This window comes from Tachysurus fulvidraco, chromosome 23 (genome assembly GCF_022655615.1).
Source record: "Tachysurus fulvidraco isolate hzauxx_2018 chromosome 23, HZAU_PFXX_2.0, whole genome shotgun sequence".
Taxonomy (NCBI): Eukaryota; Metazoa; Chordata; class Actinopteri; order Siluriformes; family Bagridae; genus Tachysurus; species Tachysurus fulvidraco.
This window is the reverse complement of record NC_062540.1, coordinates 18,318,273-18,344,601: the sequence shown is the minus strand read 5'-3', so window position 1 is coordinate 18,344,601 and position 26,329 is coordinate 18,318,273. Positions and strand designations below refer to the sequence as shown.

General features: G+C 39.9%; 2 protein-coding genes across 3 annotated transcripts in view; both read left to right on the top strand.

The window, feature by feature from the left end:
- Positions 1–14,823, top strand: part of dgkaa (diacylglycerol kinase, alpha a) — a 48,185-nt gene extending 33,362 nt beyond the window's left edge. Inside the window, exons 11-24 of the mRNA XM_027134559.2 lie at positions 1,945–2,055; positions 2,252–2,350; positions 3,543–3,620; positions 3,870–3,943; positions 4,812–4,886; positions 6,053–6,138; positions 6,619–6,708; positions 7,000–7,160; positions 8,023–8,087; positions 8,262–8,352; positions 10,054–10,231; positions 10,505–10,622; positions 12,721–12,781; positions 13,827–14,823. Coding sequence (XP_026990360.1) covers positions 1,945–2,055; positions 2,252–2,350; positions 3,543–3,620; positions 3,870–3,943; positions 4,812–4,886; positions 6,053–6,138; positions 6,619–6,708; positions 7,000–7,160; positions 8,023–8,087; positions 8,262–8,352; positions 10,054–10,231; positions 10,505–10,622; positions 12,721–12,781; positions 13,827–13,907 — 1,368 coding nt within the window. The 3' untranslated portion in view covers positions 13,908–14,823. The remainder of the gene's footprint in view (positions 1–1,944; positions 2,056–2,251; positions 2,351–3,542; positions 3,621–3,869; positions 3,944–4,811; positions 4,887–6,052; positions 6,139–6,618; positions 6,709–6,999; positions 7,161–8,022; positions 8,088–8,261; positions 8,353–10,053; positions 10,232–10,504; positions 10,623–12,720; positions 12,782–13,826) is intronic.
- Positions 14,824–15,736: 913 nt separating this feature from the next.
- The window catches only part of tamalin (trafficking regulator and scaffold protein tamalin), a 15,797-nt gene continuing 5,204 nt past the window's right edge, over positions 15,737–26,329 (top strand). Inside the window, exons 1-4 of one of the 2 annotated variants that reach the window (XM_027134565.2) lie at positions 15,737–15,980; positions 19,210–19,262; positions 20,729–20,783; positions 24,268–24,370. In XM_027134565.2, the coding sequence (XP_026990366.1) occupies positions 15,813–15,980; positions 19,210–19,262; positions 20,729–20,783; positions 24,268–24,370 (379 nt within the window). In that variant the 5' untranslated portion in view covers positions 15,737–15,812. Of the gene's footprint in view, positions 15,981–16,466; positions 16,488–19,209; positions 19,263–20,728; positions 20,784–24,267; positions 24,371–26,329 lie in introns of those variants that run through there. The other variant, XM_027134566.2, reaches the window with a different exon arrangement.

The following is a 26,329-nucleotide window of genomic DNA, read 5'->3' as shown; positions in this document are numbered from 1 at the left end:
GTACGATTTCTCTAGCCTCTCGATCGCTACGGACGAAGTCGTGTGTTAATTCACAGCTACTGTAAAGCTTTAACAAATTCTTTTAAACATAGCAGTGTAGAAACCTAGTCAGTCTCAATGTGTTTAAATTAATTGTAAAAACTACCAAACAGAAAATGCTACAAATAAAACATATGGATGAATTAATTATTGGCATTTTACTAGATAAATTGTAGTAGTAATGTTAGCATCTTCGTGGAGGATAACTGACGCTAGCACCAGCTTTCCTTCACACACCGCATTACAAAACAAACGATTTTTTTTTACAGCGATACCTCGACATACGAGTGCATTGACATACGAATTCTTTGAGATACGAGCTGTGATTCGACCGAATTTTTGCATTGTGATACGAACAAATTTTTGAGATACGAGCATCCGAGCCAACTTCGCCGAAACAAAGATCCCCAACAACCGCGTATGAGATACGGGAGTAAATAAACAGAGAGGAAGAAACAAACCCCCTTGGACGGGTTTTTATTAAAACGACCGGCAGATGTTAGTGAGGAAAGAGTGACAAAAAAGGCAAAAACAAATGAATAGAAAAGTGATGAAGAAAATTAAGCAAAATGAATGTAAAGAAAACAGAAATTAAGTTCGGTTAAGTTAAGAGAATTTCAGTTAACTTCGTTTAGTTAAGTTCCATTTAAGTATAAAGTAGCATTAAGAGTGTACATTAGCGAGTAAGTGAACGAAAGTGAATTGTAATTCCTCCTAACTCCTCCGCCTGTTTACTCCTCCCTCGACCTCCGTGCGCGTCTTCCGTTAGCTCGAGTCGTCTGATCTCCAAGGTAATTAATACACTTTAAAGTAAAAGCAGTTTTTTTTTTAACATTCTCTTTTATTACTGTATGTTTTTATACAATATTTGTTATTTATAAATACAGGTACTGTAACATTTTCATATTCAATACACATAAACAAAACAACCGGAGCGGAATTTTGCGAGCTGGAACGGATTAATGGGATTTCAATTCATTTAAACGGGGAAAATTGCTTTGAGATACGAGCAAATTGAGATACGAGCGAGGTCACGGAACGAATTAAACTCGTATCTCGAGGTATTACTGTACAATAAACTAATACTTATATTTCATTTAGTGATATTTTTGTGAAACAAATGTGACCTTACTGTTATATAACAGTAACTGAATTTAACATAAATAGCATGTTGCTATAAGCCTGTAGCTAGCATCAAGTGCACTAGCTACCAATAAATAATAACACTAAGATTGACTGTGAATCTTAAGCATGCATCAAATATATAGGATGGATAAACAAAAAGCTCTTCTTAATCAGGGGTCTATTTTACTGTATAAAAGCACTTAGCTAGCTGGCTAGCTTGTCATTAGCTTTGACCTCTTTATATTCCACATTGCTTTGGACATTTGAGCATTAATCACTTTTTATAATCATGTTACTCATTTTAAAACATAATTTATTTGAAACCTAATATATTTTAAACCTAAATGTGATCAACCGTAATGAAATAAAGCAGGAGCTCAGCTTTGAAAGAGGGATTTTTAATGGAAGGAAGACAGACACCGCATTGTGAAACATGGATGTGGGAGGGAGATTCTCAGGATATGCCGTTCGTCTCCGTTCGTTGGTGATCTAACCATGACACACAGACCATTTGTCCGTCAGAAGAATGTGGAATATGAAGGACAAATATGCAGCATAAGAGATTTGCCAAGTCTTAAACCAGTCCCGGTGTTTTGCTCTGGTTGCCTTGGCAATGTAAAAGTTATGAAAAGTTCAATTGGGCGACTGCATTCCAGCATAACACGGCTTGTCTGGACTTGTTTTTCCTTAGTATAAGACTCCAGTATTGAGTGTGTGTGTTTGTGTGTGTGTGTGTGTGTGTGTGTGTGTGTGTGTGTGTGTGTGTGTGTTTGTTCCCAGGTTTCAGCCCACGACTGGGTGACTGGGATCTGTGAGTCTGGGAAATGTGACAAGTGTCAGAAGAAGATTAAGGGTTTGCAAGGAAAAAGCTGTGTGTGGTGCCATACCGCGGTGAGAATCTGACCAAAAGAAAGCATTCACGAACAGATAATAAACAGTTATAATTAATATAATATGAAACATTTATTCACTTTTGTAGAATATTCCGAATGCCATGCAGGCTCGCTGAAGTCGAAATGACCGAACAGTGATGTACATTTTTCAGGAGGCTGATTTTTCATGTTGGTGTTGTCACTTCCTGTTTCAGCGTCATAACGAATGCGCCAACCAGGAGCCTTTAGAGTGTAACTTAGGACCACTGAGAGACCACATTTTACCACCGTGGGCCATTTACCCCGCCATTAAGGTAGTTTTAATACATAAGTGATTTATATAAAATGACCCATGTTTCAGTCATGTGTTGATTTCAGATTAAAGGTGGGGTCTCTGATTTTTGAAAGCCAATGTTGACGTATAAAATCACCAAAACAAACACGCCCCTAACCCAAACGGGTCCCACCGCTGTATCGATAGCTCCGCCCACACATACATACGTAACCCAGGCAACTAATGAAAAGAAATGTGTCTTTATCATAGCTGAAGGGAAGAACAATACGATTGCAGATAAACAAACAAGCAAAAATGCCACACAAGCATAATCATGTAAAGGACAAAGGCATATATTAGTTCTGTGTAACAAAGCAAAACCAATGTTACTCACCTATCGAGAAGGAAAAAAGCGCCTCGGCGTCTTAAGTAAAGTCGGACACATATTCACAGGTCGGAGTTTCCCGAGTCGATAACTCCTGAGCTAAACGCTGTTACTACACAAAACGCGGTTGTAGCTGCCTCTCTACATTACTACGATAGAAAAGAGGTGTTATTTGTGTAGTAACAGCGTTTAGCTCAGGAGTTATTGACTCGGGAAACTCCAATCTGTGAATATGTGGCCAACTTCCTGCTCCTTCAGTTCTCTCCAGCGCTGGAAAGCTGATCCTATATTAACACGTCCTACTTCTTGCCTTATCGTAAGTCTTTCTTCGCTTTCTTTCTTTGTTTTTATCCTCCATATCACTGTTAAAACCGCTTTCTGCTAACGTCACACATGCGCACTGAACACTTTCTCCGCCCATATTGACAAGACCCGCCCCTTTCTGCTCATTGGCTACACGTTTGTTTTGTTGTTTTTTTGTTTTTTTTTTCGGTTTTCTGAAGCATTTCTCAAAATTCGGAGACCCCACCTTTAATGCCCTTAACAATACTCATGTCTATTTTCATTTCATTATATGTATTTTATTTTTTTATTTGAACTCTTTTTACCAATACGTGCAATTAGAATCGACTTATGGGACATTTGCAATCGGTATAAACAAACGAATTCTTTAAGTGTCTCCTGAGTGTTTACTTTCATATGAGCTTCACATTGTGGAGTGAGACGTGACGAAGACGTTCACTCGTCAACATGGGCAACAAAAGCAGGAGCAAATAGTATTTTTTTTGCAATATTGCGTTTATTTCCGTTTTACTGAACCGTCTGTGTCGCTCTCGCTGCTCTTTAGGAGAGGCAGAACTTCGTGAAGAACGGAGCATCAGATGACACTGGGTACTACACTACACCTGATGGACAGGTACTGCAGGTACGTCGCTTACGCTTACTGCTGAGTGCTCACGTGGTCATGTGTTCATTTTGCTCATGGGTTAAAATGTATCTGAGGAGTAAAGAGAGAAGACGGGGTGTGTTGATGTGGCCCGAACCGACACAGAGCTGAGTTCGATGTGTTTATAGTTACAGTTAATATTGAGACCAGTTAGTTACAGAACGCTGACAGACCCTATGAGTAATATACTATACTATAGTGTACTGAGGGCTCGTTGTCTTCACACAGGTCATTCCAATTCCTAACACTCATCCGCTTCTGGTGTTTGTGAACCCTAAAAGTGGAGGCAAACAGGGTGAGAGGTGAGAGAACTGATTCTTCTTCTTATTTTTCTTTTTTTTCTTATGCTTGTGATTCTTCTGATTCTTTTTCTTCTTCTTTACCTGATGCTTGCTTATAAAGCCAACATACTGTTTTGCTTTATAAGCTTCTTCTTCATCATCTTCTTCTTCTTCTTCTTCTTCTTCTTTTTCTTCTTGTTCTTCGTCTTCTTCTTCTTTTTCTTCTTTGTCTTCTTCTTCTTTTTCTTCTTCTTCTTCTTCGTCTTCTTCTTCTTCTTCTTCTTCTTCTTTCTCCTCTTCCAATTTTTCTCTTCTTTTTCTTCTTTCTCTTCTTCTTCTTCTTCTTCTTCTTATTTCTCTTCCTCCTCCTCCTCCTCCTCCTCCTCCTCCTCTTCCTCCTCCTCTTATTTCTCTTCTTCCTTCTCCTTTCAAGTTGAACTCCCAAAGTGTAACTCGAGAAACGTCTTATGAATATGGTCTTGAAACGTGACGCTGGTTTTTCTTTTTGAAATGAAATGTGAAAAAGCGTTGAAGAAGAAAAGCGTTAAGAAATCTCACATATTTATAGAATTATAATTATGAGTTTCTTTCGGAAAGTAAAAGTCCTAATAGTTTGTGCAGATGACTTTTTTTTTATTATTATTTTTCTTTTATTTGGTGAAAATATTTAAAGGAAGAAAAGCTGAAAATGTTTAATTTAAAAATTGTAATAAAAAATAGCAGCCGATCGGAGAGACTTGATTAATCGTTAGTCACAGAGCAGAATTTAACCTTAAAGCGTTGACCTTTCGTCTTCTCATTAACACGAATCTCTTACACACCTGCTGTAAAGAGCACATGTATTTAAATCTGATGTACTACATTAAAGCCGTTTTTCTTTGTTTTACAGAGTTCTGCGCAAATTACAGTTCTTGTTAAACCCTCGACAGGTTTTTAACCTGAACAACGGTGGACCTGGACCAGGGTAAGGATTTTTCTCTGTGGTGCTGTTTTTATTATTAATCTATTTAAAAGATATATATATAAATAGAGAGAGAGAGAGAGAGAGAGGGTATGGTGGCTTAGTGGTTAGCACGTTTGCTTCACACCACCAGGGTTGGGGGTTCGATTCCCACCTCCGCCTTGTGTGTGTGGAGTTTGCATGTTCTCCCCGTGTCTCGGGGGTTTCCTCCGGGTACTCCGGTTTCCTCCCCCGGTTCAAAGACATGCATGGTAGGTTGATTGGCATATCTGGAAAATTGTCCGTAGTGTGTGTGTGTGTGTGTGTGTATGTGAATGAGAGTGTGTGTGCCCTGCGATGGGTCGGCACTCCGTCCAGGGTGTATCCTGCCTCGATGCCCGATGACGCCTGAGATAGGCACAGGCTCCCCGCGACCCGAGAAGTTCGGATAAGCGGTAGAAAATGAAATGATATACAGTACTGTGCAAAAGTTTTAGGCAGGTGTGAAAAAACGCTCCAAACAAAGAATGCTTTAAAAAAATAAAAGTGTTAAACATTTATTTTCATAAATGAACAAAATGCAGTGAACGAACAAAAGAGAAATCTAAATCACATCAATATTTGCTGTGACCACACGTTGCCTTCAAAACTGCAGCAATTCTTCTAGGTACACTTACACACAGTTTGTGAAGGAACTCGGCCGGTAGGTCGTTCCAAACGTCTTGGAGAACTGACCACAGATCTTCTGTGGATGTTCTGTAGGCTTTCTCACATCCTTCTGTCTCTTCATGTAATCCCAGACACACTCGATAATGTCGAGATCAGGGCTCCGTGGGGGTCGTGCCATCGCTTCGTGCCGGTTTGAAGGCAAAACAAAATATTGATTTGATTTCGATCTTTCGTTTGCTCACTTTGCATTTTGTAAATTGACAGAAATAAACACTCATTATTTCTATTTCTGAAAGCATTCTTTGTTTACAGCACTTTTCACACCTGATATATATTTTTTTTGACAATAATATATATATATATATATATATATATATATATATATATATATATATATATATATATATATATATATATTGCTCTTCAAATCAGCTAAACAGATTAATCTCTTTTTCGCCCGAGTCACAGGATTGACATCTTTCTCGAATTAAACGGCTGACTGTAGTTTGTTTCCTCACCAGGTTGAGCTTCTTCAGGGATCTGCAGGACTACAGAATATTAGTGTGTGGAGGTGATGGGACTGTGGGCTGGATCCTCGATGCCATTGGTTAGAATTTCAACCTCCCTTCCTCCTTCACCTCCTCCCTTCCTTTCTGCCTTCTTTACTTCCTTTGTTAGTTCCTCTGTCCTAAAAGAACATATGAAAATTATTGCTAGACTGTTTGAGGTGGTGGAGATCCAGAGGACAGTGAGAGAGCTTTAAAGATACAGCAGCTCTTCTTGTAGCACCAGAACTTTAAAGCACTGACTGAGAGAAGAGAAGAGAAGAGAAGAGAAGAGAAGAGAAGAGAAGAGAAGAGAAGAGGAGAGAAGAGAGAAATTTTACAGATTATTAAATCTGTAATTACATGATGATTTCTCTTCAAATGATTGGAATTATCCAATCCAATCCAATCTTCCCTAAATCAGAAGAAAGGCTCTGAGTCTATAGCTAATCACCATTAAAGTGTAGCAGCTCTGATGAAAACAATCTGCTGTCATCTTTTATTCTGATGCGACTGTTATTCTTCCTCTCACCCTCCCATAGATAAGGCCAACCTGCCAGTGCGCCCCCCAGTGGCTGTGCTTCCACTCGGCACGGGGAATGACCTGGCGCGGTGTCTGCGATGGGGAGGAGGTAAGAACATCAGCTCAGGGAAAATTGTATTCATTTTATCATTAATCGTTTATTTTAGCAAAGAATCTCAAAGCAGTATTTCAGACTAAATAACTGCATCCATGGGGAAAGGCGTAGCACCTACACTGTAGTAAAGATATTCTCAAGTTGTTGTCTTTTTTACATTTTATGCCAAGTCTCATCCTCACATCTTGCTCTCTTGCCCTTAAGTGAGTTCATTCTACATCCAGGTTTTACTAAAGAATTTTGTTTCATGACAGCAAACGAATCGGAGATGATGTGTATGTGCAGGTTACGATGGCGTGGACCTAAGCCGGATCCTGAAAGAGCTGGAGTTCAGCACTCCGGTAATGATGGACCGCTGGAGTGTGGAGGTGGTGATGGAGGACAGTCAGGAGAAAGGAGACCCTGTGCCTTATGAGATCATAAACAACTACTTCTCCATCGGAGTGGTAAGAGAATCACTTATCCCTCATCACTCATCCCTCATCATTCATCCCTCATCACTCATCCCTCATCATTCATTACTCAACATTCCTCTGTCATCTCTCATCACTTATCTCTCATCCCTCATCACTCATCCCTGATAACTCATCCCTCATCACTTATTTCTCATCCCTCATAACTCATCCTTCATCATTCATCCACACTCTCTCATCCCTCATAATCCATCCCTCATCTCTCATCATCTGTCCCTCATCCCTCATCTCTCATCATCTGTCCCTCATCCCTCATCATCTGTCCCTCATCCCTCATCCCTCATCATCTGTCCTTCATCTCTCATCATATGTCCCTCATCTCTCATCATATGTCCCTCATCCCTCATCTCTTATCATCTGTCCCTCATCTCTCATCTGTCCCTCATCTCTCATCTGTCCCTCATCTCTCATCCCTCATCATATGTCCCTCATCTCTCATCAATTGTCCCTTATCTCTCATCATCTGTCCCTCAACCCTCATCTCTCATCACTCATCAATCATCCTTAATCCCTCATCTCTCATGAATTCCTCATCACTCATCACTTGTGTGTCTTATCTGCCTGTGTGGGGCTCTGTGTGTGTGTGTGTGTGTGTGTGTGTGTGTGTGTGTGTGTGTGTGTGTGTGTGTGTGTGTGTGTGTGTGTGTGTGTGTGAGTGTGTGAGTGTGTGTGAGTGTCTGTGTGTGTGTGTGTGTAAGTGTTTTGCAATACAACACTAGGATTTTACGAAGTCGGACGCCAGACAGATACTGAGATAATATTAAAAACCACTGCATTAAAAAGTGTCACACGATTAATGCTTACGTTTGTTAATTGATGATGTTTATTTTTGTAGGATGCGTCGATTGCGCACCGTTTTCACACCATGCGTGAAAAACATCCACAGAAATTCAACAGCAGGTGGGAGTTTATTGTATATTAATAAGATATCTTTATGTTACCGTAGGTCAGGGTTTAGTGTTTAATCGTCACCAGCAGGGGGCAGCATGACGCATGTATTGTGTGACATGTTGCTTCTCAGCGTGTATTAACTGTGTGTTCTGTTCGTATGGAAATGTCTCTGTTTGAATTCAGAATGAAGAACAAGCTCTGGTACTTTGAGTTTGCCACCTCGGAGACGATCTCAGCGTCCTGTAAGAAGCTGAAGGAGTGCCTCACCATAGAGGTAAGATCCTGATACGTCAAGCCACCATCTGTGATCCATGACAGAAATGCAGTTCTTCAAAGCTAAAGCTTCTACATGAAGGAAATAAAGTGACACAGTGTTATCACAAGGGAACTGGTGGCTCGTATGGTTGATGCTCTGGGTTGTTGACTGAAAGCTTGGGGATGAAGCTCCATCGCTGCCACTGTTGGGCCCTTAAACATGGCCCTTAAACTTAACATGTCATACATAATTGCATATTATTATTATTATTATTATTATTATTATTATTATTATTATTATTATTATTATTATTAATGGTGCTTGCAAAGCAACATTCTTACTATTGTGCTTACTCTTCTGGACAAAACTTTGGCGCGTAACTTGTCTCACAGCTTTTGTCCTAGACCAGGGGTCGGCAACCCGCGGCTCCGGAGCCGCAAGTGGCTCTTTCATCCCTCTGCTGCGGCTCCCTGTAGATTTGTAAAATAAATATTTAATTTAAATTTATTTTAGTTAGTTTTTAAAAAAAATATTGCAATTATAAATCCTAAGATTATGATGCTCTCGTAACGTTAAAATAAACCGTGTTTAATTTTTTTGTCGCTCAAAATATGCGTCATAACCGCCGACTTGCGAAATCCGACACAGAAGCAGACGCATTTTTGGTTCGCTGCAGCCGGCAAGTTAGAATTTTGGTCATTAATACGAAGAGGACTCGATTAGACATTGCACATTTTATTTGAAAGTAACCTTCAACCCGGCGTCTTTTTAGTTAAGGTTAGTTCGAAAACTGTTTAAAATATTTTTGTTTGCCTGCAGAAATAAAATTTTGTTTACTCGGTAGCAGTTCATTGATTTCATACTGTAAATACAACACACTACAGTTTTTTCTGTACTTTCCATAAAGGTAAAAAAACAATATATGCAGTTTTATCTTCATTTTAGATGTCAAAAGGGTTTTGTGGCTCCCTGTGTTTTTTTTTCTGTGGGAAACGGGTCCAAATGGCTCTTTGAGTGTTGTCCTAGACCCTGTACTAGACCCATGAATGAGGTGTCAAATTGACCGGCTCATCGCGGAGAGGTGTGCTATTACTTTTCTAAGCAATCCGAGTACCGGTACTTCTGGTACTGGGTCTCAAAGTGGCCTTTTTTCCCATTGACTCCCATTATAAACTTTGGAGGTTTATAACTCGGCAAGCTTTCGAACTATCTAAATCGGTGTACCGACTGGCCTTTCGGTTGGCCCGAGGCCCCGCCCCCAAAATATGCAAAATTAAAAAACTTTTTACAACATGGACATGTGACATATCAAAACACTCAGAACGATGAGTGGAACGTCCTCACGGGTATTCTGATGACGTCACGTGATTTCAAGTGAAAATCAAAATTTAGCACAACATGGACATGTGACATATCAAAACCCTCAGCACGATGAGTGGAACTTGCCATGTGCAAGCACCATTTACATTTTCTTCAGGAAATGTACATTCTAGTTATTATTATTATTATTATTATTAGTAGTAGTAGTAGTAGTAGTAGTAGTAGTAGTAGTAGTAGTAGTATTTTGTAACCATTTTTTAATAATTATTCTGTCACGTGCCCTATAAAGGACAAAGTAGGCTTATGTGAGCCCCATTTGATGAGGTGTTAATTTATTCTTGGGCATCTTTAATAAAACACCACAGTAAGCCTTTAATGAACTCATCCTGTCCTGTGTAGTGTTGTGGCATTCAGCTGGACCTCAGTAACCTCTCTCTGGAAGGCATCGCTGTGCTCAATATCCCCAGCATGCATGGTGGATCTAACCTGTGGGGCGAAGCCAAAAAGAGTGACCGCGTGAACCAGGAACTGCCGGAAGTTATCGTAGACCCCGAAGACTTAAAAGTCAGCCCTCAAGGTGAGACTCGTTCAAGGGCCGTGTCTTATACGTGCATCTTTCCAGACTCACTCCTTACTCCCAGGCAGCTTGGATGGTTTATTTGGCAAAAATGGTTGTTAAGACAATTAGGTCCAGTAAGTAAGGAGTAATACACTCTGGGGTGTGTTGTTATTAACTGTGGGGTCTCATAGTGTTTGTACCTCTAATATTACAGCGAGACATTTTTACTTAGTAAAGAGTGATGTTTCTCCATTTAAAGGCATGTTTCATGTTTTGTTTCTGTTCCTTTAGACATGAGTGATAAGCGTGTTGAGGTGGTGGGACTGGAGGGAGCCATAGAAATGGGACAAATCTACACAGGCCTCAAGAGTGCTGTCCGACTCGCCAAGACCTCACAGATCACCATCAGGTCAGCCATCAAACACACACACACACACACACACACACACACACACACACACACACACACACAAAGTGTCCGACTCGCCAAGACCTCACAGATCACCATCAGGTCAGCCATCAAACACACACACACACACACACACACACACACACACACACACACACACACACACACACACACACACACACACACAAAGTGTCCGACTCACCAAGACCTCACAGATCACCATCAGGTCAGCCATCAAACACACACACACACACACACACACACACACACACACACACACACACACACACACACACACACACAAAGTGTCCGACTCACCAAGACCTCACAGATCACCATCAGGTCAGCCATCTCACACACACACACACACACACACACACACACACACACACACACACACACACACACACACACACACTGTCCGAAACACCAAGACCTCACAGATCACCATCAAACACACACACACACACACACACACACACACACACACACACACACACACACACACACACACACTAAGATGGTGTCTCTTTAAAAATCTACTCTCTTGAAGTGTCTCATTCTGCAATGTCAATAAGGAGGCTGTCACACTGGCCATGTTTGTTGTGACTGTTCCCAACACCCACACAGCACTGTTCTGCTTTCAGACTCACTCGATTCTATCGATTCCCGGTGCATTGCATTCGTGTTCATCTTAATCTTACATCATCACAAACGTGCAACAAGTTTTCAAACTAATTATTTTGGTGCCCTTATTATGTCACAGTTAGACACAACATTCCATGTTTTACTGTTGTGTAAAAGCTCATCTCAAGACAAATCATCTAGCTGACGCATGCTGTGACACGTCCAGGATTCAGACACGGCTCCCCCCCCCCCCCCTCCACCGACACCGAATAATCGTTCACACTTAAGCTAGCGATGTTCTTGTCATGTGTAGAACTTGGTTAAGAGTCTCATTATACTGAGGATTTACATCAAGGAGGGAAAAAATATCTAAAAAAAATTCTCTATAGATTTATTTAAACTCATCAGGGCTTTTCAAACATACAATCCTGTACAATCATACCCATACAATCATACACAATCCTGCTAATATTCTCTCAGCTTTCACACTGCTCGTCGAGCCCGGCACTGACAGTTAACCTCTCGCTAGATGAATCAGTTCCCTGTTTAAGGAACTGAACCCAGGGTCATGGCAGTGAGAGCGCGGGATCCTACCACTGGACCACCGGAGACCCGACCCACAGAATCACACACAATTAAACTGAAACGTTTCATTGTTTTCTGTTGTATTAAACTTTTAAACATTATTATTTCTTGATTCTGCTGATACTTTTATAACTAACCAGCAAGTTAGGGCTTAAACTATAATGACCAAAATAAAGAGATCTATAACTGATAAAAATGTCAAATAATAACAATATCAGCATATAATACATACACACTGCATTTTATTTAATATAATAATCTATCTGACATTAATCTGTCTGTTACCACTGGACATTTCTGTATCTGTACAGTCTGTTGCACTTTAACATATTACATATATATTTATATTTATACTTATACATACATACACACACACACACACACACACACACACACACATATATATATATATATATAAAGTACATATCGTATATAATGTGTAGTGCATTGTAAATATGTCTAATAGTACACTGTGTACTGACTATGTGCGAGCACATTGCATCTTTTTCACCTGGTATTGAGCATTTTGCACATTTTGTAAACTGTTCTTAATTTCTGTTTAATTACTGTATGTTAATTGTTCTGCGATTTCTGGAGTTCGCTCCCAAGAATCCCACTCACCAAGGCACATGTGCTGTGGTGATGTGACAATAAAAGTGACTTGACTTGATATAATAATTTTTAATTTAAAAGACACACACAGTCACACACACACACACACACACACACACACACACACACACACACATTGCAGACTTCACTCAACAAATCTCTACTGCTGTATCCATATGATCACAATGCTATATTGTGCTGTGTTCGTTATAATACGTATATTTTTTATTAAACCGTCTTTGTATTTTAAATTGTTTGTGTTGCTTATTATCAGGACGAAGAAGCCCATGCCCATGCAGATCGACGGAGAGCCGTGGATGCAGCCGCCGTGTACCGTGAGTGTGCATTACCTTTTTAATTCACTTGATGATGTCTCTGTTTACATCTTTAACGTCTTTCTCGAGGGACTATAAACCAAAGCTCAGTGAATGTGATGAATCGTGCTTCTTTTCTTCACTTAAGTGGTCTTTTACAGGGGATTCTGCTCGTCCCTGAGGGAATTTAAATATTAATGGAACGCTCTTAACGCCGTTTCTATTGACTCACGCTCACGCTGTACACTCTCAGGTGTCATGTAAACAAATCTCCTTTATCTCAGCTGCTGATTCAAACGGTGGCAAATTTACGAGCTATAAATAAATAAAGGAAAAAAGTGGAATCGTCGATGTGGTGAAAGATTTATGGTGTGTTTAGCAGTGAAGAAACAACTTTAAGTGAAATTTGTTTAGCATTTCAACAAGAACGGGAAGAAAATCTGCGAGATAAAACTCCGTTAACGTTTCGTGGACGTTCTGTGACATCAAATGTAAATTGTTTTGTAAAAAAAAACAAAAAACACGGTCACTTTTTCATAAATAAACTATTTTAAATTCTAATTGCTGCCGTATTGTTCTTGTGTACGAGGAGTTCGACGTTTCAGGATGTGCCGTTAAGGTAAACGATCGTCTCACGTGGTGGTGACAACAATGCTGCATTCACACATACAGAAAAATGAAAGTGATTTATTCGCCATGAGAGCAACGTTGAGAGTTGGTGACTAGATCTGGGCATGTCCACATCAGTGACGCAACAAAGTTGAACTTTGTGTGACTCGATGCACCGACTACCAGTTGGAGTAAAGATGATCGAATAAAGGGAACGTGAATGTTTCACAATGTTTCAAGGAAACTGATTTCTAATGCTAGTTGCTCCATTATGTTACATGGCAACCAATAGAAGGATACTGGAGACTTTGTAGTAGAGCGACTTTATACAGTAGTAGACCTGCTGAGATAAACTCATTACTCTCCCTGGTGCCTTATTCATGAATAATTTCAATTTATTATCTGTGTAATTGCTTCCGGATGATTCCATACGTTTTTCTTTTTTCCTTCTCCATAGATTAATATCACACACAAGAATCAAGCCTGCATGCTGATGGCGCCTCAAGCCAAACCCTCCGGCTTCTTCAACCTCAAGTAGTGTCTGCGTCTACGTCTACGCCTGCCTCTGCATCAGCAACCTGATGTGTTTAATGTGGTCCATATATAGCAATTTATATATATATATATATATATATATATATATTTATATATATATATATATATATGGATGCTGACCCATGTGGCCAAACTGTGTGCATGAGCGCGCGTGTGTGTGTATTGAAAAGGATGATGTACACAAAATATGATGCTTCATTGCATATTTATAAACCTTCCCGTCATCTGAGGAGTCGATCTCCTCTGCAAAACTGTCACTTACCTCGATGCATCAAGAATGCAGTGTTAGTTTTACTTCATCTCCATCGTGCCATTAGTTCATAGCAGCAGTACCCTTTTGTTTTCATTGGCCTAAATCTTCTAAAGCTTCATAAAATACTAATCACGATTAACATCAAGCTATAAACCGGCTGTATTAGTTAAGGCGTTAGGGTTTAGAGTGAAAATCTGAGCATTGATTGTGATGATTGCTAATGCAGCCTGTAATTGTGTTTACACCTGAACTGTGCGGTGTAATATTTAGATAACATATTAATCATTTTAATATGAAATGATTCGATATTTTGACTTGTTACGTTGATGTTAGCAAGAGATGCTTGACTCGGTCTCTTCAAACCGACCAACATGCTTTACTATTTAGTATATTTTAACAGCTCGAAGTTTAATTTTAAGTTTATAACTTAACTGTGTTCATACTTCTCTTAAATACAGACAGATGTCATACACACAAACACACACACATACACAAACACACACGCACACGCTTATAAGAGTAGATTGTGATAAATCACATGCCTTTTAAAAAAATTATTTCTCTTTTTCTTGCTTATTTCCTGAGAATGTAGGCCTATCAGATTACATCTTGTAAAAATGACTGAATAAATTAGAAAAAAATGTTTGATTAAAGCCTCACTCGTGTTTTTTTTCCTTTCTTTTTTCAGATGTGCTTAAATAGATTTCTCAGATACTCGTTAATTAAATGGAAAAAACTGTAGTTCACTTACACTTGCCCACTAGATGGCAGTGTTTCCTTTATATATGCTTTGTAAAGGAAAGCTTATGTTTGTGAATTACTATAAAGTAAATGATAGATTCTGTATCATATATAAACATACAAATAACCTTCATAATACTTATCTAGCACTTTACATAGAGAATAAGAATAATCCTTTATCATAGTGTCTGGAACTGAATATGAGTCATAAAGTTGTAAAGTCACAGATTTATTGTATTTATCCTAAAACTTTATTAATATAGCACTTTTGCTAAAATACTTTATTAATATAACACTTTTTTAATTTTGAGTCTAAAATCTCAAACATTAAAACTTAGAAAAAATTTTTTAAAAATCTTGTAGCATGACCTCAAGTATATAAACTTGAAAAGAATGTTTAAAATTTAGGATTTCAAGGATTGTTGCAAATAATCTATTGCTAATGTAATGATCGTTATTACTGCTTGTTATGATCATAACTATTAGCATGACGATATATTAAAGTAGATTAAACAATCAAACCTTTTATCACGTGGTTTATATAGGATTCCTTTGTAATAATTACATTTAACTGGGATTTTGAGTAGTTTTGGTTTCTTTCTTGTTCCAACATTATTTTTTTTCTCTATTAGAATTTTAATGCATTTTAATCTCTAACTCATCTCGGGCGTTAAGGCACTGTTCAGTTTATGCAAATGAAAGACAACAAAACATTACCGTTGCCGTCCAATCAGATCTTTTACGGTTGCCAGACCCCGCCTACGCACACTCCTCATTTGCATACCCCGCCCCCCGGCTCTTAAACTCTAGTTTAATGACTGTTGCGTGTTCATAGATATCGAGGTGCGCGTGCAGTAGCAGTGTTTATTATAGTCCATACCTGTGTTGTTTATCATGAAGAATATGACGTTCAGACGTGTTAAGGACAGCGGTGACATTTACTTTTCATCCTCTAAATCGGATAGTTATAAAAGCATGGATTTCCCATCGGTCTCATCGGATGTTTATGATTATAAAACCCTGACTTATTCCGGAGGGACGCTGCCGAGAAACTTTAAGAAGGTAATAAAGGATCTTATGACTCTTTTTAATCAGCTGTAACCCTTTGTGTAACGTGCAAGGAAACCTTTGTGTAAATTGCAATTTATATGTGTAAAAAGCAATTTAATAAATGTGTAAAAAGCAATTAATAAATTTATTATTTAATAAAAATAATTTCATAAATTGCTTTTATCTGTCAAAAAAAATAAATAAGAATAAACAAAACAGTCTGAGCTGCCTCCAACTTAATTGGGGCTCGTGCAAATGTTACACTTTAATTACACCTGAAACAAATTATTGCACACCTGCATCCGGGTGCGCGAATCATTTACACCTGCCTTACTATTTGCATGTGTTAGCAGCACATGTGGGCATCTGAGCCACCCTGTACAACCCCCACTGCTAAGATAACTCGAACCTACACAAGTCTAAGTTTTAATGCACAAACTGGAAAACCGCTTTTGAAGCTTATTTGTCTTGCAGTTTAACATCCACAATGGTTCATCAGCGATGTTCTGGTGAATGAAGGTGAAGTTTGTTTTATTGGACACTCAGTGCATATGAGACAGAGGACTGTTTATGTGCACCCATTCTTTGTGTAAGAGAAATATAGGAAAGGTGCAAAAGCTGTACACTGGAGACTGAGAGTACTGCTCCAGTGACTAAGCTGCTAGTGTGGTCTGTCTTTCTACTAATGGTAAGACCAGAAAGACTGAGATGCATTGGGGCATTTAGTTGGGATCATGGGGAGATCACAATCAAGTGGTAAGATCTTAAAACTCGAGAGATAAAAAAGGGCAAATGGAAGGTCAGAGGCATAATGACATTTTAGGATAAGGTGACTTTTCTAAACTGTATGGAACCCCCTTAGTGTAAACCTGAACAAAGCATTTTACACCTTCGATGGATCTTGGCTTATAAATCTCCCACGTTTGCACTGTCTGAAATTCTCCAAGCATGTCAGACCTCGAGTTTCACACCATGATCCCATTCAAGCTTTTACTCATGAGGGCTGTTCATCTGTAGAACGAGTCTCTGTTGTATTAAATGAGAGAAACTGGTGTCAATTCCAAGCTTGAAAAACTATCTGGTTGCTCATTTGTCCTCCACACATATGGAACAGTGTTCATGCTCAGCCATGGTGTTGGTGTCCTTGCATCCCCCTGTTTAGACCACCCACACACTCACTGTTGAGTCCTGACCAAAGCTTTGACCCCCAAACTCATTTGACGCACTGTAAGCAGTAAGTAGCCTGTAGTACAATGGACCCCCACTGTGTGGCTGCTCAGGCTTTTTACAAGGCTATTCAGTGAGAGTGGACTCGTTCTGTATTGTGTGTATCGAGATTGCATTTTTGCGTCATTTTGGCACTGTTTGGTCGCCATTACAGTGACCACGGGTCATCATGGCTCAGTGACAGGAACCGGATCTTATGCCCGAACTCACCAGTGTAGCCCGTTCCATCATATGTCAGATAATTGATTGCGGATTCTGATTTAAATCTGTCCAACTAATTATTCTCCGTGACCTTGGGCAAGCACGACCAATGGTTATGCCTAAAACTCCCAGATTAAAAAAGGAGGTTTGATGTGAATAAGTTTGTGAATAAGGTTTTCTTCTTATATCAAACTGGAGTTTTATTATGTCCAGTGGTTTAAGAGATGACCTGGATAGCGCAAAACCTAAAGTTGCTGTGTTTGTGCATAGCTACCAACACGTTTGTAATCAGAAAGTGAATTAAAGCTATGACGTCGAGTGATGTGCCGTTTGCTCAGTTCTAGCTAAGCCATTCCCACAAGCTAGCACTCTGTAAATATAACAGAAAACCTGTTGTAAATTTTTTACTGGAAATGCTAATGCTGTGAGAGAAAAAGGAAACAAATGATTAAGTGTAAACTTCCTGCTGAGTGGTAGTAGTATCAGTCAAGTGGCCAGTGTTGGCAAATAACCGTCACATGTTCAAGCAACACTGTGTAAGTTAGCTAGGATCTAGCTAAGTGATTTTAAGTTGCTGTCTTCTAGTAAACATGAAAGTAAGAAATGATAGTTTTAGCTTATTAATGATGGTGCTAATTCCCAGGGATTAAAAACTGCAAAACAGGCCCAAAAGCAGTTTAGCTTAGTAAGCTATCAGTTTACAGGCTAATGTTAGCACTTAACTACTGTAGCATCATACATTCAGTCAAAACTATGTCAACTAAATGAGTTAGTGTGAGGTACATTAATTCATCACCAACAAAACTTTTTAACTGGAAGCTAGCTGTGTTTAGATGATGTGTTTTTCCTTACAGTGTATATGTATAGTTATTTAAGGTGTTTAATGTCTGTTAAACTGTTAAAACTACACAACAGGTGTCATTTTTAAGACTCAGTCTTGGAGGAGTGTCAGCCCCTGAAAGTCAATGTGTATGTGTTGTAAGCATTGATGTGAAGGAACAAAGCTGCCAGTTGCCAGTTATGAAGAGTCCACTGTAATCCACCTCCTACACCCAAACCAGCCTCCAGGCCACAACAGCGTATTGTATGTCCGACAGAATCGCCCCCCATTACAACCACCCCCAAGGGAGCCTCTGGGCCACTTGGAAATAAATGAAGTCATTGAAGGCCATTCTGCAAGTGTATGAAAATAAAGAAAGGCCCCGTTTTACTAGAGCAGAGCGGCTGTCTAGGCCATCGAAGGTGAAAGCGGGGTGAATCGACTTCAGTGCAAACAGACAGAACACAGAGGTGTACACTACCACCGGTTCCTTCATACAGCGGAGGCCTGGGTGGGTCTCGTGTGGATTTGGCTCTTACCTCAATGCTGTTATTGTGCTGAGTTGCAAGCAGCTCGTTTGCCCACGCGCTCACACAGACGTATGTCAGTGTGATGGATCGCTACAGGCCAGCAGCTTCCGTCAAAAACACCACATAGCACTTGTCTCTAACTTAACAAAAACTAGTGTCAAAGTTGAGGAAGTTCACGAAACTCCAAGAGCCAGTTTGCAGACATGCATTTCAGGTTTTATCTGTTGTCTGATCTGATCATAGTGTAACTATGACGAGACACACGTGCACACTGGACGTTCAGTTTCAAACATTTGTCCTTCTTGTCAGAATTACGTACATATCTCCATAGAAAAGGAGGGGTTTTTTTGGTTTTAACTTGTCTAAACCACTGGGAACTTTGAGATAAAAGATAGCCTTTGCATTAGAATTAGGTTAGATTTTTCCCACTATAATCCCCCTGAATGTTTCTTTTGTTCTCCAGAACGCAGGACTGCAGAAGTGGAAGCCCCTCACGCTGCCACCAGAGCCTGAAAGGTACTTCAACAACTTTTCTCCTTTATTTATACTTACTTTAAGTATGATTATTGTTTTGCGTGTTTAGAGGAGTCATTTCCCAAAACTAATAACGTCAGACTCGCACGATGTTTCATCATAAAGCCATCATGGGGCTCATTGGTCTGTTTCTTACAACAAAACTTTAAACACACAGTCAGGTGTATAATTGTGAACTGATGAGTTGATGACAAAAAACTTTTACTCTTTTCACCTTAGTTGTTGCTAAGTGGATTACTTCCCCATTTCATTATGTCCTGAAGTGTTTTATTCCTCAAATAACGCGGCAATTTCCCGACAGTTAAAGCTTTTAATTTTGTAGTCAACAGCATACTACTTTTATCAGTCTATAGTTGCGTTTAATGTGGGACCTCCATGAGACAATTTAGTTTCTGGTTTTAATTATAGTAAAACAGCTATAAATAGTCATTCCTTCATCTTTTTTTTTTGCATCGACCTTTTGAAGTTAATAAGACAAACACAGCTTGTCATGGCACGGGGGGTGGGGTGGGGGGTGGGACGACAACTCTGAAAGCTCAAAGTCCCTTTTTGGACATTACAAAGCACTGTCACTGGAGACTCCTTCCGTAAATAACAAATAAATGTCTCTGTACAGAAAGCTTCACCACAGCCGTGACTGAACACCTTCGGTAAACAACACACTGTGTTTAATCTGTTAATTCTGCGGCCGTTGCTATAGCAACAATAACACGACGGAATGAGTGTATTAATAATTCAAGTGTTCAGTGGTTAGGTCGTGTAAATTAGTCTCTTTGTCATTCGTTTGTATCACTTAAAGTCGTATTTCCTTTAGTCTGGCATATAGAAAAGACGACCTTTAAACTCCAGTCAAATCGAAACACGAATTGAAAATTTCCTTCGCCGTTACTCCATAGTTCCCCGTGGTCTCTGCAGACGGACATTGACGCCTTTTGAAACCATGAGAAAGAGGAAGCGTGGTTTAAAGATGAGAGCTGACCTTTCATAAAGGCACACCCATGATTGTTTAGACCTAATCAAAACTCTCAGTCCTGTTTGTTCGTTTCATTGAGCTTTTATTTTTTTCATGCTACACAAACACTTCAACATCATTTCTGAAGTGATCTCTCAGAGAGAGAGAGAGAGAGAGAGAGAGAGAGAGAGAGAGCTCCGTATGACTAAAACCTGTGCTTTGCCAATACGTTTTACCTTTTGTTAAGCATGTATTTGTACAATCATAACAAAATACATATACATACAAAATAAAAACAACTTTATTTTATCATTATCATTTTATCAAGTCATGACTCACAGAATTGAGCATGTAACAGGACATTCACATAATACCAAAGGGGGAAAATAATGATCTCTGATCTCATGTTTGACAGAAAATAGAGGATCCTAATCTCAGCTAAACCATGCTATATCAGTTCTAACGATTCCAACTAATCCAAAGCTTGTCTTCACAGGAAAACGGTCCTCTTGGAGAAGAAAGAGGACGAATCGTTCGGCTTTGAGCTTCAGGTAAGATCATCTTTAGGAGTGTTTGTTCACAGTTTTCCATAAAGGTATAACAGCAGTTAGTTTAGCGTAAATTGAATTAAAAGACAAAACTGGGACTATTTGAAACTAAATTAGACTCCATTTGGTCATAAAGTGTAATAGTTAGCTTATTAGCAAAGTTGGATAATGGGTTTATGACACAAGTTAGCTTAATTGTAATGGAAGCCAAAACTGGAAAATAGTTAGCTAGCATAATGACACAGTTAGCCTAATGTTTACTAGCTAGCCTAATGTTTGACTTAGCTAGGCTCATAACAATAGCTAGCATGTTATGACTAGTGCAGTGCTGCTTGTGTCTTAGCTACAGTCTTTTTTTAAGAAACAACACACAAACTTCATTGCTTCTTGCTGGTGTACTCTTCACCTCTGCTCTTGGCATCGTAGCTTCCCTTACTGTATCTTCCTCTCCCTGTACAATGGTTCCTCTGTGAGAGCTTGTCCTCTGAGATAGACCTGCCTCTATCGGTCACGGTCATGACACTGCTGTCTCACTGTATGTATGCCAGATATTTGGTTTATATTTAGTTGTGGATGGCTGAGGCAATTGTAGGATATCGGACCCCTCCTTTCCTGCTTGGCCTGGTTCAGGATGCGACATCGGAACACTGTGTGATGTCAAACTTTAGGCTGGTTTTCACAGTGTCTTGTGAAGCATCCGTGGCTCTGACACCACACCACAGTAAAAGAGGAAGAGCAGAGACTCGGTTTGAAACATTTGGTAATGCTTTAAAAACAGCATCGAATTTCATGCTGTAATTTGTAATTATCTCCACATTTCCGAGCAACTTTAGTCAATATGATTCAGGCAGCTTTGGGGATCTTGCATTAGCCAACGCATTTTTCTAATCTAGACGAAAAATTGCATTACATCGGTTCTATGTATTTTGTGGGTGGAAATAAATTTCCCCTTTTTTGTTCGTGGCATTTTTACCTTTTTTTTTTCTTCTTTTCTTCAGTGTAACTGAAACGAAGAAATAAAGCCGGTGTTAGTCAGCTTTACCTCTTTCTCTGACTGAGTGTACTTTGAAGACACTCTCAGCTGCTAAACGTGTTAACCTCAAGTTTATGTGTAGGAAGCAATACGTGATGTTTTACACACAACTCAGACAGGTGGTAGATTTTTTTTTTTTTCCCCCTGACACACAGTTTGTAGGTTCTGTTTCCTACCAAACCGGGTTGCATCTGGGTATTTCTGAAACTTCCCTGATTCTATTCTATATAGTATTGGCTTCTATATTGTCTTGGTCTCTGTTGGCGCGAGTCTTGAGCTTGTCTCGGTCTCTGTTGAAGCGAGTCTTCGGCCTGTCTTGGTCGGTCTGGATTTTTCTGTGTTATTTACAGCGCAATCACGGTCTTTCAACATTTCTTTGATTAATAATAAACATGAGCTGAATATTTCATATGCAGCTTTATTAGATTCTAGAAATCCTGCATCCATCATACATCCCTTAATTACGGTGAAGTATTTTCCAACCAGTTCTACAACTAATTTCCTTGTATCTTGTTTCAGTAATTGTAGTTGCTGAACAAAGCAGCCAGGTCTAAGGTCAGAATTTTCTGAAAGAGAATTATTGTTACAGATCTGGGGGTCATTTGAATATGCTTTCTCTCCCCCCACCCCCCACCCCCCCACCACCCCCAAGCAGAGTGTTGCTGATATCATGCAGTAAGCAAATGAGTCTAACAACCGTCTCGATGATGAGACTGCTCTGTACTCTGAGACTTTAGCGTCTGCACCATCCTACCAGAGCAGATTGTTAGCACTGCAGGAGGAAGCAGCTTCACTGTTTTGCATGTGGAAGCACTACCGATAATCTGCCAGAGCTCCTCTTCCTGTAGAGATAGTTTTATCTCCATACGACCGACTGCATCGAACTTCCTCAGGGTTTAACGCTTCTAGTGAATCGAATCCTTAAAACCAGATAACTCTCAGCGGCTCATGCTGGACGCGGTGACTCCAGGGCTCATGCTGACCCCAGGGTCTGCTGTTTCAACAAAATCCTGAAGAGTTTCTGTTCCTGAACAAAAGTCACTGCCACCAGTTGAGCAACAAACTTGTCAGAGTGTATCAGATTACTTTAAGACATGTTCTGTCTCACGTTGCCCTAAACAGAAGAAGAAGAAAAAGAGAAGAACAGCCTTCTCTTTCAGAAGTCTAAAGCAGTTGCAGGTTCACATGTTAAAAGAGGAAACGTTTTTTACGTGACCAAGAGTCTGAGGTTACTTACGACAGACTGGTTAAACTGTCGCTCAGTTCGATTGTGGGAAATATAAGCAAGCGATTCGGCCCATTAGGCCGATAAAGAAACGCTTGTACGAGCAAATATAAAAAAAAAAAAGAAATAAAATTAAAACACAATAAAAGTCAGCCAAGACAAGTTTGTTTTATTTATTTTATACAAAGCCAATGTAGTGCCACCAATTTATTTCGAAGTACTGCGATTTTTCCGGACATATTTCTTCGTGTCTTTCCCAGACGTGTCATCAGCAGACCGTACGTGCCCATATTACATACGTGGTTTTCCCTGTGCTAGATATTTAATCATTTCTATAATTAATAGTTTGTTTAAAAAAAAATCCTCCCAGAAGTCATGTAATCATCATGAGTATTTCATCATGAGTATTTTATTCCTTTTTTTTTTTTTTTTTTTAAACTCGGCTTGTTCCGTTTTATTTTGGTGTAAAAGGATTTTTATTTTATTTTTTTTATTTTTTTATTTTATACAGGATCTAGTGGAATGTTTGGCAGGATCTATAATACTTGTGAGTCCTTGCTTTTTAATTAATGAAGATAAAATATGGCCTAATTCTTTCGTTCATAATCTGGAATAAAACGGTAGAAATACTCTTAATCACGACCGTACTTATCGTATCAAACTTATATCCTTCGAATAAGGCTTACGCTTGGTGGTGTTGACTTGCTTTGTGTTTGCAAACAAGACAGAAAGTAATTCGCTTGTAAAAAATGGTTCCTGTGGCTGATGTTTAACTGCGATTTCACCTGCTATGTTTTATTTTCGAAGTAGCGCCGAACAACATTCTGCACTTTGAAGTGACGGTTTCATTTTGTGCCATTTTTAGTGGTGGTGTTTCCTCACAAGCCACATCGAAGCGCGCTTTCTTTACTTCTGCACCGACACCTAAAACGTGTCTCGACTGCGAGAAAACTTTGTGCAATAAGAAAATCGCAAACATTTCGTTCCTAACCAATGGCATGTATCAGGGTGTAAAGAAACCTGCAGCTATGTCTGCACTATAGAAAGTCCAGATGAGTCATTGTTTTGTTGGTGAAACTACACCGTGTACAGCCTCTTCATTCCTTTAGACTCGTTCTTCTGTGTTTACATGCCTGAGCTCTGTGTACGTTCACTCGTGTCTGGCTAGCACATGTCCTCGGCCCGTAACTAATTCGTTTTCCTATATTTCTCCTTTGTATCTGTTCCAGACGTACGGGCTGCACCACCAGGATGAAAACTCTGTGGAGTTGTGCACGTTCGTCTGCAAAGTCCACGAGGACAGTCCGGCGAAACTCGCCGGTCTTAAAGTTGGTAAGTGTGTGCAAAGTACATTAACACCTCACCCACCGTGTTTGGTCAGACCGAATGATTCCACACTGGTATTTGGCACCTGGTTATGAAATAACAGTATTAAGTAGGAAGGGCCAGGAAAGAGAAAAGACGGGCGTTTCTTTCCGGACACGTTTATACCGATCCTGCCGTTTCATCGTGGGCCAAAATGTTCTTGGTTAAGTGTGAGGGAACTTAACCAGGTTTGCTTTAGTGCTCCACCCCGTCTTGTTTTGCTACCCCGAGGCCTCTTGTCACTGTGTCAACACCGGAGCAGATGCGTGTCAGCCTGCTGTGCCGGGAAAGGCAAATATCACCAACGTGTGTTACCAGTTTTCCAGTCAACAAGCCCTGCGGCAGTCTGCTAGTGGTAAAGACACAAGTTCAGGACTTCCTCGGAAACTCCGCGAAGCCCGACGCTGTCGCTCGCACCGGTCTCGGTTACTCAGGTCACACAAACGTCATCCTAATCAAATAATAAACGAGACTTCCGTGAGCGGATCCTGTATTTTCTCTGAAATACAAGATCGCTTTTTACACTAAGATAAAATGCCTTCTATAGTCGCGTTCTAGCTCTCCGTAGCGTCGCTTTGATTTTTATTTAATCGTGGATAAGATTAGTCCAACGCTCGGTCCTAGATCATCATACACATCGATTTACACATAAGTACGATTAGATTAGGTAGTTATGCTATAATTATAATGTCTTTACATAACCGGCAACTCTTAAAGTATGAGCATGACTGCAGAGTAATTACACACACACACACACACACGAGCGTGGATGACACTAAATGACTCTACGTTGTGAAAAGTGAAGAGAAATTTAAACAATTGATATAAACCTACACTAATAGCTACTAACTGATGCTAATATACTAATAGTTTTTGGGAATAAAATCAACAGCATCCCGGGGAAATTATTCACTGACACAAAAGAGAGACTTGAGCACAAACTGGTCTACATCTCTAGCGTGTCCGTGGCGATTCGGACAGAAGGACGAGGCGGGAAGATTCTGAGAGCCGTTAAAAAAAAGGCAAAACAAACCTTTAACTGACTTCATGTTTCTCTGGAAACATAGGATTGTGAAATCTACTTCCACCAACGACCCCCACGTCATAAAGTCACCATTTCAGCCTGAAAACAATGAGACGTGTGCGATTTACGTGTCGGCGTCTTTTTACCGGCGACTTTACAGGAGCGTGGCTCGCTTTTGTTTTCTGTAAACTGTAAACTGCTTCCAGTCAGTGAAGCTAAACTCCAAAACAAGAGTGTGCCTGTTGACTTGTTCTGCTGCTTCTGTTTATTACCTTTTGTCATATAATCCAAACCTTTGTGAGTTTGCTATGAGGTTTTTCTGGTCTGGTCACTGATCAGATGGTGAAAAGCATGACAACGCGTTTCTAACTGAAACAAACTGATCCGAGATCAGCTGTGAAGCAGCTTCACCCCACATGGCCACCGGTTTCATTTCCTACATTCTCTGCATGCTTCACTCTATTGTCCTTCTCGGCTCGCGCCTTAGACCTCCATGACCTCATCGTGCTGGGGTGAAAGCCTGAAAAGCGATTGGACGATTTCTCTGTCCATGAACAATAATTGTGAGAGATGGTAATTTGTGAGGTCTTGGTGTGTCGGACAGTGTGTGTGTTCGTGTGTGTGTGTGTGTGATGGCTGACTTGATGGTGATCTGTGAGGTCTTGGTGTGTCGGACAGTGTGTGTGTTCGTGTGTGTGTGTGTGTGTGATGGCTGACCTGATGGTGATCTGTGAGGTCTTGGTGTGTCGGACAGTGTGTGTGTTCGTGTGTGTGTGTGTGTGTGATGGCTGACCTGATGGTGATCTGTGAGGTCTTGGTCTGTCAGATAGTGTGTGTTTGTGTGTCTTTCTGTGTGTCTCTGTCTGTCTGTCTGCCTGTCTGTTTCTGTGTGTCTCTGTCTG